This window comes from Histomonas meleagridis (assembly GCF_020186115.1).
Source record: "Histomonas meleagridis strain 2922-C6/04-10x chromosome Unknown contig_41, whole genome shotgun sequence".
Lineage (NCBI taxonomy): Eukaryota > Parabasalia > Tritrichomonadida > Dientamoebidae > Histomonas > Histomonas meleagridis.
The window spans coordinates 199,429-212,269 of NW_027150885.1; the positions used below are offsets into that span (position 1 = coordinate 199,429).

The following is a 12,841-nucleotide window of genomic DNA, read 5'->3' on the forward strand; positions in this document are numbered from 1 at the left end:
CTTTAAAAAATGTAAAAAAACATGAGCCTATTTATTGGAACAGCAGTTAGAAATAACAAATAGAGAAACAATAAAAATACTTTTAGAACAAAAAAAATATTAATTTTAAAGAAAAAGCAATTTATTTGAATGATTTGATAAACTGATATATTTAGGAGTTGGTTCAATTAAACAAAAATCATATGGAAAAGATTAAATCAATATTAGAACAAGAAGAAATCGATATTAGTGAAAAAACAATTTGTTACGTTTAATTTTATATTTCTTTCAAAACGTATTTTAAAAACGATCATATTCCTTTGATGATAATGTAAATCATTGAAATCATTCAGCGACCGTTTGATTAAAGAAATGTGATTTAAAACGAAACCGTTACCTAATTCCAGATGAGAAGAACTCCTGTACAAAAGAAAGAGCCGAAACCATTACCAAAGACAAACTATTCAAAACGTTATGAAGATCTCAAACCAGTTGTAGATTCAGGGATGACAGTTCCAAAATACATCGAAAAACTTAAAAATCGACTTCCCAAAGGAGAGATTTTCAGGAGGATCAGACCACAGAAACTTGTTGACCTTTTGGCAGCCTATGATTATGAGCTTCAAGAAAAAGCACGACTTGAATCATCACAAGAATCTACATCAGATCTTGAAGATAACTCAAATGTTCCTTCTTATCACCACATGCATTCTTCAATTACCTTTAATGACGAACAACCGAATAGGTCAACGTCAACTCCCTCGTCTCAAATTGATTGTCCATTTATTCTATATGATGTTCGTGATGAAGAAGAATACGAAAACTGTCACATCAAGAACGCCAAGTGGTATCCTAAATCACGGCTCTCACGTGCCACAGGTCAATTCACATCTGAAGTATTATCATATAAGAGTCAACCAGACAAAATGATTGTTCTTTATTGCGACTATGGAGAACTCAGTGCTGAAGCAGCACAAATGTTTGCGGAGCGTGGCTTCGATAACATATTCCTTTTGCATGGCGGTTTGGCTGAGTTTGCGAGTGAATTTCCCAACCTCGTTGGGCCAAATGCGCCGCCGAGGCCTCTGACGCCATCAAAGAAACCTTCTGCGATGCATTCCGCTGTGTCCGGAAGAAAGACTCCAGTTTCACAAAGGAGTCCGTCAAGAGCAGCAAGAGCTGTAGCTGCGCGCCCAGGTGAAAGAAAACCCTGGAAATAGTTATATAATAAAATGGAAATGTATATAAAAGTGAATTTTGATTTATTCGATATTGTTAATGATTCGGAATTATTTAAGTTGAATACATTTTATATGTTTCTGTTCCTTATTTTCCTTATTTAATTTCAATGATTTTTGTTTTAGGTCATAAAAATCATTTTTTGTTTTTCATCCATTTAAAAATAAAATATTTCTTTTTCATCAATAGACTGCTTCATAGTTTTACTTATTAATGAATGATTTAAAAGTGAAAATTGATTAAAAATATCTTTTCCTAAGACGTTTTTTTCTTATTTTTTTGAACTTTAGGAAGAAATTGCTTTAACTTCAAATCGTATAAGAAACAAATTTTATGAGATTTTAATACGTTTTGTTTTTAAAGATAATTAATGATAACATTTGCATTTGAGTTTATATATTGTTTATCATATTGTCTTCTTTAAAATCATTCGCAAATGGATCTTCATGTATTAGCAATGATTTTTCGTTCTACTTCAGTTGATTCACCATCATTGTGTTCCACTTGAATGACAGCTGTGTTGTTATATGTTGTAAGATAGAAATTATGTTGAAGACCAAATTTATTCAGTTCAACATCAGCACGACCCAAAGAAAACTAAACATCGCCAAGTGCAGCATGGCATGTTGTGTGAGTAATGTTAATTGTGATATTATCTCCGATATTGCCAATTTTATATGGATATTTTGTAATTTGGCCTTTTTTAAGCATGTAAATGTTATCATATCTAATGAATGTATATTTCTTATTTAAAAGTATTTATTCATATGGAATTTTAGAATCATAATTTTGATTCATAATTACATCTTGATGTAATGATATATGATTTAAATCCTTTAACTTGCTATTATGCTTTGTACTTTCCACCTTGAAATAATATTATTTTTCCACTGATACAGGAAATAAAAGAATCCACTGTTTTATGGTAATATTTGCTAATTTAAAAACTTAAATATATTTTAAAATCACACTGGAATTTAATTCCTTCTATAATTAATATTTTTAAATCAAAAACTAAAAGCTGTATCGCTGCTTTCTAGTGCCATATTCATATCTGAAGTAATTTCAACTCAAAATTGTCTTAAAAAACATAAATTCAAGTTAACACAAATATTTTACAAAAATACAATTGTTTCAGTTCCATTTGTTTGCTTCCGTCTGTGAAAACAGCCAATCATATGAAAATTGAAAATTGAACTTTGGCAATTCCAATTTCAATTCTTCAGTTGAGTCCAATTTCTTCCCAATGTCATCCAACTCCACGCCTGGCGGCAACACAATCTTTGGTTTGCATCTTTCGATTATTGATCTCATTAAATCGCTTTTTTCGGGCAATTTTTCTTCGTCGTTACCATTCCATAACAAATTAGTATTAGATATAAACGACAGGAGATTCGTAAAAGCGATATGGAAGTTACATGGAAGGCAATCAAAGATAGTTTGCAGCCTTCGAACTTGGCTTAATAAAAACGTCACTTTTTCAATTGTAAACGTTTTCGCAGTGTCAATGATAACGTTAAAGAGAAGAACATCGAAATAGCGGCATGTTTCAACTACAATGACTTGTACGATTTGCTCTGGTATATTTAAGTTTTGGCAATATATTAGAAATTGGTTAGTTTCTAATTGGATTTGATTCATGGATTCTTTGTCAGTAAAATCAAGACCATCACTTGATATCGATGGGGCAATGGAAGATATAAGATTTTGGGTAAGTTGCATTAGGATTTGGGTAATGAATGTGGAAAGTTGATCAAGAGCTTCATTATGAACTGTACTAAAAATATCAGCATTATTTAAAAGTAGAATACCAAAGTTGTATATGGTGGCGAGAATATAAAAGAGTTCAACTGCAGAATGTGATTGATTTAATGTATTGTCTAGAGCTTTGTAAAGTGGTTCTAAAAGATATTGCATATGAGAAGAATTAAGTTGAGGGAGTGAAAGAATTGAAAATTTGAGAATAGGATCAAAAAGATTTTTGCTAAAATCTTGAGAACAACTTTCAGGGCAAATAATACATTGGAAAATAGCAGAAACAAAATGAGGAGAGCATTGATTAATAGCTAATTGAACAATAGCCTCTTGGTGTACCTTTATAAGTTGCGAATCTTCGACGGTTTTGATCGGCACAAAAGTGACAACTCGTTCTGGTTTCTTTTTCGAGGCTCCAAAGAAGTTATCAAGTGATCCACGAGTTGGTACAAGCTTAGGGTCGGGCCTACAAGAATTAGGTTGGAGTGACTTACGTTTAGTTTTGGTATTTTGTGGTTTTGATTGATAAAAACTTTGGAGTACAGATTCTTGATTATTGAAACGAGCAGTTTTTTCAACACTGAGAGATTCGGTAACAAGTTCTTCAATTTCTGTTGCCAATTCTTCATTGTTTTTAAGAACATCAGCAATTTTGGTGCTTGAAGAAACAAGGGAAAAGAAGTGACGTGGTGGTCTTCCATGTTTGAAGTTTGATCTTGGAACAACACTAACTCTGAAGAATAATGTTACATTTCCATAATCTTTACTTTTTGAATCAGCTGTAATCAATTTTCCACTATTAGGGTCTTCAATGCAAGATACTGCTGTTTTCCAAACGCATAATGGTTCCTTTTTACTACTTGGTTTATAAAGTTGAAAGTATATTTTTTTCTTTTTTGGTTCCTTATTTTCTGGCTCTATGATAAAGTTTGCTTTGATGCAAAACTCAACATCGAAGTGAACGCAATTATTGGCGTCTGACATTTGGTATGATGTAACAGATTTAAATGTTTTTGAAACATGAGCAGAACTTTTTTTTCTAGAAATTTTTATATAAACAGGGAAATCTATATTCGCTTCTAGTTGAATGTGTTCTATAAACAGGAAGATGAAGTATTGTTCGCTCATGAAATACCAAAAAGTGACAAAATTATCAACAGGTAAAACGGTTTTGACGTTTTTTGTGTTAAAAATAATCGAATATTCAAAAAAGTTGTCACAACTCCTTAAATACATTTACAATGAATCCTTTCGAAATGTTTAGTATTAAAATGACAAAAAGGAGCTATTGCTAACGTAGAGGAAATTATTACATCAGGAACGATTGATTCAAATTCCAATGATTTATTTCTTGTGCTTTGCAGCTTCCTTAGCCTTGATTGAGGCCCTCCATGCTTTATGTGCCTCTTGTTTAGCTTTGAAAAGTTCTGTCTTCTTTTCTTCATCCTTAATTACTCTCCATGTAACCTTTTGGTCAGCCTTTGGAAGAGCAAAAAGAGATGGAATAGATTCACCAGCTGGAAGTTTTTCAGTCTTTGTGTGAACACGAACCATCTTAGCCTTATAAGCCTTTAGACGTTCGATGTTTGCTTGTTTGATTTCATCCTTTGTGTGAACACGGAATTTATCCATGGCAATACCCATGAATCTGGCGCGTGATGGTTCAAATCCAGCGGCTTTAACTTCTTCAACTGTAAATCCACGGCCGAGTCTAACTTTGCGATTGTAACGAACTGTTGGGCAATGAACAAGTGGACGGAGTGGTCCTTCAACAGGGCGTGGAGCAATTTTCTTGGCACGAATTGCTCTAGCTATTTGACGCCTCTTCTTACGTGCTGGATCATCAAAATAGAATTTAATACGACGGAACCAATCTTTACGAAGATGATCATTTGGTACTCTATTATTTTTGCAAACCATATTTTAGAAAAGGATCAGACCAAAGACAACCGCCATAGAAAACGGTTATAAATATCAATTTTGCAGTAAATCATATAAAATATTTCAAATGATTTCTCTTTTTGCTTGTTTTTCATTCTGTGATTCTTTAGTTTTGAATGCACTTAAACATATAGACTCTTATTGGGAAGGAAATGTTTCTTATTGTTCACAGGAATCAAAAATATTTTCCCCATTATCATTAAATTGTTCATTTTCCAAAGATCAAATGAAGACAAATTGCTTATTGACCAATCTAACTGATGGAACAGAAGACAATTATATTATCAAGCAAAATGATGATATTGAAACAGAATTAGAAATTCATACACAAACTGGAGAACAAATATCAAATCTTAAAATTCATGAGACAAAAAAACATTTCCTAGCAAATGGACTTTTAGATGATGATCAAATTGTTATTTCCATTGATGAGACACATCTAACTATTTCCATCACAGACAAAATATCTTCAAAAACGATATTGATGTCATTCAAAAGGAAGAATGATGGAGGAGGGCATTTTGAAGTCATTGCTAAGGTTGTTATCACATTTATTTTTGCTATTTTCTTCCTAGTTTTTATTTACAAGAAATCAGACATGTCCGATGTGATCAAACCTGAAGAAGGACTAGAAGCACTCAGAATCAAGCGAATGGCCATTGCTGCTGAACAACGAAAGAAAGCACGAAGCAAAGAAAAAAAGGATTAAATAGAACAAACGATAGAAATAACGTATTCAAATTTTGAATTCATTTTTCGGTTTCAGTCATTCACATATGTAATAAATGTCAATTTACATTAAGGCTAATTTAGTCAAACGAGAAAATTATTAAAATTTCTTCGGTTTAGCGCCGCCGCTATACATCGCCAGCCTTTGCCTATAGAGCGCGTTCTTATCCTGTGGCGTCATCTTCGCGATATCAGATGATGTCGGATTCGATGGCAGTGATCCGGGTGCGTACCTCTGTTGCGGTGGTGGTGGCACTGTCTTTGGCTCTGTGTGAACAACACTTGAAGATTGAATCCCGAACTTTGGTGGTGGCTGTACTGTTTTCGGTTCTGTATGTGTTGGCGATTGGTACCCAAACTTCGGTGTCGACTGTACTGTCTTAGGCTCTGTGTGCGTTGCAACTGTCGATGATTGATATCCGTATTTCGGCGGTTGCGTAACGGTTTTCGGCTCTGTATGTGTAACGGTCGTCGACCCAAACTTAGGCGGTTGTGTAGCGGTTGCCGATCCGAATTTTGGTGGTTGTGAAACGGTTTTTGTTTCTGTTGCCGATCCGAATTTTGATTGGGATGAGACGGTTGACGATCCGAATTTGGGAGGTTGCTGAACGGTTTTTGTTTCTGTTGCCGATCCGAATTTTGAAGGCTGTGTAGCGGTTGCCGATCCGAACTTTGGTGGTTGCGAAACGGTTTTTGTTTCTGTTGCCGATCCGAACTTTGGCGGTATCTGAACTTGTTTTGGCTCATTGTGGGCCGAATATTTAGGAGGCGGCGGTATTGTCTTTGGCTCACCAGTTTTTGTTGGCGACGGCTTCTGCTTGTGGTCAGATTTGTCGGACACGTAGGGCGACTGCGCCGAAATTGTTGAGCTTGACCTCGAAGCCTTCTCCTGCGATCCAAACATTTGCATGAACTTGAACTTCAGCCCCTGCGGCTTTTCGTTCTCGTCAGAGTTATGGCTCCTCTTATTCTGGTCATCTGATTTCTTATCCTTGATGCTTTCCTCTTTTTTCTTTGCCTTCTTGTCTTTGTCTGATTCGTCTGTTGGCGTTGTCGGCCTTTTCTGCAAGAACTTCGGCGTGTGCTTGTTTGAGAAGAGTTTTGATGATGACGACGACGATTGCAAATCCAAATTCTTTTGTTCTTGTTTTTGTTGTTGCTGCTGTTGGTTGGTACTATTTGTATTAAATGTTGGCTGCTGCTGCTTAGCGCTGCTTGTGAATTGTATCTCAACGACATTACTGTTGAGCTCTGTCCGCGACGTGATGACTGTTGAGGTGACTACTTCATTATCAGAGACAGCGGCATAAAACGCTTTGAAATTATCCGCGTTCTGGCGATGGTTATGTTGGTAGTCTTGTAATATTTGGGAGTTCTTAAGGAACTCGGGCATCTGCGATATGCTTTGCGCAAATGCTTCGGCAGAACATAAGTCGCCGCCATAGATACGGAAATATGAGCCAATGAACTTATGGATAAGCTCAATGATATGAAGATGTGGAAATCCACTGCAGCCACTCCACGATTTTAATAATTGGGTGACTTGCGTTTGGAATTTAAATTGTTCTTCAAGAACTCGAATCGTCTTTTCTTGGTTCGTCTCGAGACTACAGTCCTCAAGAACAAGTTTGGTGTCTGGATTGACGCAGATGTGACTCGCAACAGATGTATCTTTGGCATACAAAAGTTCAACTCGCGTGAGCCCAATGAGGATAGGAATGGGTACTTCAATCATGTCGCGAAGTTTCTCGGGTAAAATAGGAATAATGTTTAATGACCATTTAAACGGTTCAATTAAAAGTGGTAATGCTGCACAAAAAAGCGAACAAACTGAAACGTTGGTGGCTGAAACAAAAATATGGCGCGCTTGCAGCATCCCTATTATGATCTTACTAACATCATAAGGGGAAAATGTATGGAAGATTAACTCTAGAAGCTTTTGACGTTCTCGTGAACCATCAAGTGGAAATTCTTGCGTCTTGTTATCAGGAGTTTTTATACAAAGAATACTACGACGTTGAGAAGTTCCAAGTGATTTCAAAATGGATATATCATCATCTTTTGTGATGTTACGTAAAATTGTTTTGAAAAGCTGAGGATAGTAGTAGTTAGAAAGAATACAATAACCTTCTATAATGGAAGAATATAATACAAATCCAAGTTGAAATCCAGTAGCAATATCACCAACAATAAAGGTAAAAAAACTGTGTGATTCAAGGGCAGCAGAATCGGGAAAGGCAAATAATTCGACTTTATGTTTTAATTCTTCATTTGGAGCTCCAACAGGATAAAGTTGCTCGGCATTTACATTGCCATTATTGATTCTAATCTTGAATAGTGAGTTTATAAGCGCAACTGATTCGTTTGGGTTGACAAACCTGTGCATAGGAGTTAATTGAATGCGAAATGTGGCAATGGAAAATTAACGGTTTTTAGTTTCCTTTGACTTTATTGAATAAATTGCACAAACCTTTTGTTATTATAGTGAAAGATTTAAAAATAACATTACCAGACAAAAAAATTAACTTTCTAATGCTTATAGCCTCATATTTAAAGTATATTATCTTTGTTGATTGAAAACATCAGATGATGATTTCAGCATTAATGCTAATTCTCATTTAAGAATTCCATAAAAACTCTTGAAAAAGAAAAATACGTATACAAATGTCTTGTGCCTGTATGGCACGAATGCATTCTTTGGTGATCTAACCAATAAATATTCAATATTTCAACCAAATAAACCATGAAAAACCTCACAATAAAAAAATTAAATTATTTTATCTCTTAATTTTTTGTATTTAATACCTTTTATTTTATTTACAATTTTACTGATATTATCTATAAAACTAGATTTAAAGTAAAAACGAATAACTTCAATTTTGAGAAAAATATGTTTTTAGCTTGAATCAAATGTTTGAGTCTATTGACAGATTTCAATCGTGCACAGAATGATTTGAATTGACTTTGATCGATCATTCTGAATAAAGATGTTTCTTTATAAAGGAGATTTCTTATGATTAATCGAGTTCCTTGAAATATAGTACAAAAAGATGATATAAGAATAAAAAATATCAATAAATTTAATTAGAACAACGCATTTGTTTTGATGTTGGAAATTCTTCAATTGGAAGTGAGTGGTTTAAATTCAATTCGTGAATTTTTTCATCCATTTTATTGCATGCGATTTGATAAGTCTTTGCTTCACGAACGCAGTCCACCAAAAAAGATCTTTTCGCTAAAGTCTCAATATCAAATGCATATATCTGACTCATCAGCGGCCAAATGTACATTGTTTCCTTACTTGTTCTAGGGTTATTAATTGTATCATAATCGGATCCATCTTCCTTTAAATTAAAAAATTCAATCGCACTTTTGTGTATTTTTTTCATATCACGTGGCACTAATTGTGGTTGCACATCATATTTATAAGGACCATATTGACCAATTGCAGATGCTGCTATACAAGATCCAACAATTGTCTGGATGATGCCACTTTTCTGCTCATTAACGTATTTTAGAAAAGTGACATATAAATCGAGACCGTTTGAATTTGGGTTGATGGAGGAGCACCCAAAAAAACCGCCCATTCTGGTGAGCTCAGCAACCGCTCGAAGGCTTGATGCATCGCTTACTCCGTGAAAACGATCAACACCAAGACCAAAAGCAAGGAGAAATGAATTCCTTAAATTGCATTCCTTTTTGAGGGTGTCACAAACGGCAAGAGAAACTGTATCTTCAAAGATAGTACCGGTAGAATCTTCATCACCACGCATTAAAGAATCACTACCACCATCAACAGCAATTAAAGTATCAATGTTGTGTTTGGTAATGAGGCCTTTGAGATATTCTACGTTTTCAGAATGACTGAAACTCCAAATATTATTAGCATAAATAGTAAGGTTTGCATTAGGAACTTGCTTTGAAACAAAATCGCAGAGAAGTTTTTCGGGGATGTAACCATAATGTGGTGAATCCTGACCAGGAATTATCAACTTTGCTACAATTGAAGGATTATCTGGGTTTTGATATACTGTTTCAAAGTTTGTATATAGTTGACTCACGTTGGAAAAAGAGTTACTTGCAATAACTAAATTCTTCTTTGAATTTATCAGATCTGGTAAAAGTAAAAGGCAATGAACAAAATCGTATCCACCACCACACCCAAGAAACAGTATGTTCTTTGTTTGAGGATCTGCTAATATCTGAATAAATTGGGGAACTAGATCCGAGAACTGCATCCAATATATTGAAAAGTTTACAGATTTAACGATTTTGTTGTTAAATGTAAACTACTTAAAACTTTGTATTGAATTAATATTTGGTCAAATATTTTTAAAAATCCAAAATTAACTAACGAACGGAATAATCCCCAACAAATTTCTGATTTTGGTTTCAGAGGCAATTCCAAAGTGGTATAATATATTGATCACATAACTCGTGTTAATATTAATATCATACACAATTTCACTTGAAAATCGATTTTCAATAAAAATTCCAACAACATCTGCAGATTTTCTGTACAACTCATATTGATCTCACACGCATTTTTATTATCATCAATTACTAAGCACAGTGCTTATTTAAAATTTTTAGCTTTAGCAAAATTATCTTACATGCTTACTTGTGAAGGCACACCACCACAATGAAATGGAATTGTTATGTGTGTGTGTGATGTGTAAAAAATCTTTATATAAATTACCGCTTAAAAATGTAATTGCAATGTCAGTAATTGATGTAATTACCGGAAATTTAAAATCTATTGAATATAATCAAATTATTTCATTAATAAAGAAGTTTATTAATGAAATTAAAGAAAATTCGGAATGTGCAATAAAAAATATGAAGAAAGAAATAGTAAATGGACATAAAATAAGGATTGATCAAACTGATCTAATAATGAGTCAACCAAGAAGATTCCAATGGACGGAGATATTCAAACAGAACGTGTTCCTAGATCTAGAAAATAAAATATAAAATATTTTTTATTAATTTAATTTCTTTTCTTCTCTCTTGAGAGTGACGATGTGTATGGGAATATAAATATGAATTTTATTTAAATGATTTGTAAATTCATTGTTATACATGTTGGTCAAAATCATTCAAAAAGTTCGGGAAAAGTTATATTGATCGTTCTTTTAAAATGAATCAAAAGCAAACAGCAACAACAAACCAGAAATCTCAAAATGAATGGGAAACATTTACAACGCTCAAAATCATAACCTTTGGTTTGAATATCGATAATTTAGCGCAAACATCAAATTTTATTATCACCAAGTTTTGTAAAGAATATCCAATATCTTATGACATCATTATAAGCCGAATGATATATACATCTCTTTTGATTAATAGTAATAATTTTGATATATATTTGAGATTATTACAAGAAATTGATAAATATGAAGAAAATAATAAGATAAACTCAAAAATAATAAATTTATTTTCTCAATTTCTACTTAAAGAAAATACACAAGAATCATTTTATTTACTTAATTACATGATTGATTATAATTTACTTGAATCAAAAATCATCCAAAATATACGTGAACCATTTTTTGTTCATATTAATCAAGATAAATCAGGCAAATATAAATATTTATTTAATCAAGAAAATATTTCTTATGAAGAACTTTCAAAGAATGATTGGGAACTTCATAAACAATTCATTAAAGAAGGAGTTAATCCAAAAGAAATTGCTAAAATAATTCGAAATGATGAAATAGAAAAACTTCAAGAAATTTCATCACAACCAAATTTTAATTTTAATCAAACAATTCCAAAATCAATTTATGAAAGATGTTCATTTATTAACAATTGGGATGTTACATTAATTGATTATGCAGCATTTTTTTCTTCTGTTAAATGTTTTAAATATTTACTTATGAATGGTTCAAATGTAATTAACACAGGTAAATATGCAATTGCAGGTGGAAATGAAGAAATCATTCATTTATGTGAACAGAATCATTCATCTTTTCAAAATGTATATGAAACAGCAATTAAATTTCAACAAAATGATATTTTTCATTATTTTTATGAAAATAAAATTGAAGAAATTAATAAATTAGAAGAATTAGGAGAAAAATGTGTTTCATATTTTAATTATGAAATTTTTACATATTTAGAAAAAGAAGGAATGAAAATTAATGAAAATATCATTAATGAAGCAGCAAAAATCGGAAATATTTTTCTTGTAAAATATTTCCATAAAAATGATCAACTTCCAGAAGATATTTTGGTTTTTGCTTCATTTTCAGGAAATATTGAACTTGTTACATACATTTTAAAGCAAAAAGGAATTGATATTAATGCTAAAGATATTTATTTGTTTTATTTAAAACTTATTTTAATAATTTTATATTTCAAAATAATATTTGAAAATTATTTATATTATTTAATACAGCACTTATATTAGCATCTGATAAAGGTCATACAGAAATAGTTAAATTACTTCTTGAACAAGAAGGAATTGATATTAATGCTAAAGATATTTATTTGTTTTATTTGAAATTTAATTTAATAATTTTGTATTTCAATTTAATATTTGGAAAAGATTTAAAATATTTTGGACAGCACTTATGAAAGCATCTGAAAGTGGTCATATAGAAATAGTTAAAATACTTCTTGAACAAAATGGTATTGAAATTAATACTAAAAGTATTTATTTGTTTTATTTAAAATTTATTTTAAGAATTTGATATTTCAAAATGAAATTTGGAAATTATTTAAAATATTTTGGACAGCACTTGTTTTTGCATCTTTACATGGTCATACAGAAATAGTTAAATTACTTCTTGAACAAAAAGGAATTGATGTTAATGCTAAAAATATTTATTTGTTTTATTTAATTTTTATTTTAATAATTTAATATTTCAAAATAATATTTGGAAATTATTTAAATTATTTAAAACAGCACTTTTATGGGCATCTTCAAATGGTAATACAGAAATCGTTAAATTACTTCTTGAACAAGAAGGAATTGATATTAATGCTAAAGATATTTATTTATTTTGTTTAGAATTTATTTAAATAATTTTGGATTTCAAAATAATATTTGGAAATTACAAAAAATATTTAAAACAGCACTTATGTATGCATCTGAATATGGTCATACAGAAATAGTTAAAATACTTCTTGAACAAGAAGGAATTGATATCAATGCTGTAAGTATTTATTTGTTTTATTTAAAACTTATTTTAAT

General features: G+C 31.9%; 5 protein-coding genes across 5 annotated transcripts; 1 reads left to right on the forward strand and 4 right to left on the reverse strand.

Moving 5' to 3' along the window:
* Nucleotides 1-386: 386 nt before the first annotated feature.
* Nucleotides 387-1,199, forward strand: GO595_006265 (centrosomal protein of 41 kDa; the record flags this gene model as incomplete). Its single annotated transcript, XM_067919599.1, has 1 exon — nt 387-1,199. The coding sequence occupies one exon, from the start codon at nt 387-389 to the stop codon at nt 1,197-1,199; it is 813 nt and encodes a 270-aa protein (XP_067773580.1).
* Nucleotides 1,200-2,352: 1,153 nt separating this feature from the next.
* On the reverse strand, nt 2,353-3,957 carry GO595_006266 (erythrocyte binding protein; the record flags this gene model as incomplete). The annotated part of the gene is made up of 1 exon (XM_067919600.1): nt 2,353-3,957. The coding sequence occupies one exon, from the start codon at nt 3,955-3,957 to the stop codon at nt 2,353-2,355; it is 1,605 nt and encodes a 534-aa protein (XP_067773581.1).
* A 360-nt stretch (nt 3,958-4,317) lies between these two features.
* On the reverse strand, nt 4,318-4,893 carry GO595_006267 (ribosomal protein L13e; the record flags this gene model as incomplete). The annotated part of the gene is made up of 1 exon (XM_067919601.1): nt 4,318-4,893. The coding sequence occupies one exon, from the start codon at nt 4,891-4,893 to the stop codon at nt 4,318-4,320; it is 576 nt and encodes a 191-aa protein (XP_067773582.1).
* An 850-nt stretch (nt 4,894-5,743) lies between these two features.
* On the reverse strand, nt 5,744-8,029 carry GO595_006268 (DENN domain-containing protein 1A-like; the record flags this gene model as incomplete). The annotated part of the gene is made up of 1 exon (XM_067919602.1): nt 5,744-8,029. One exon carries the CDS (start codon nt 8,027-8,029, stop codon nt 5,744-5,746), a length of 2,286 nt encoding a protein of 761 aa, XP_067773583.1.
* Nucleotides 8,030-8,723: 694 nt separating this feature from the next.
* On the reverse strand, nt 8,724-9,881 carry GO595_006269 (DUF1152 domain-containing protein; the record flags this gene model as incomplete). Its single annotated transcript, XM_067919603.1, has 1 exon — nt 8,724-9,881. One exon carries the CDS (start codon nt 9,879-9,881, stop codon nt 8,724-8,726), a length of 1,158 nt encoding a protein of 385 aa, XP_067773584.1.
* Nucleotides 9,882-12,841: the final 2,960 nt, after the last annotated feature.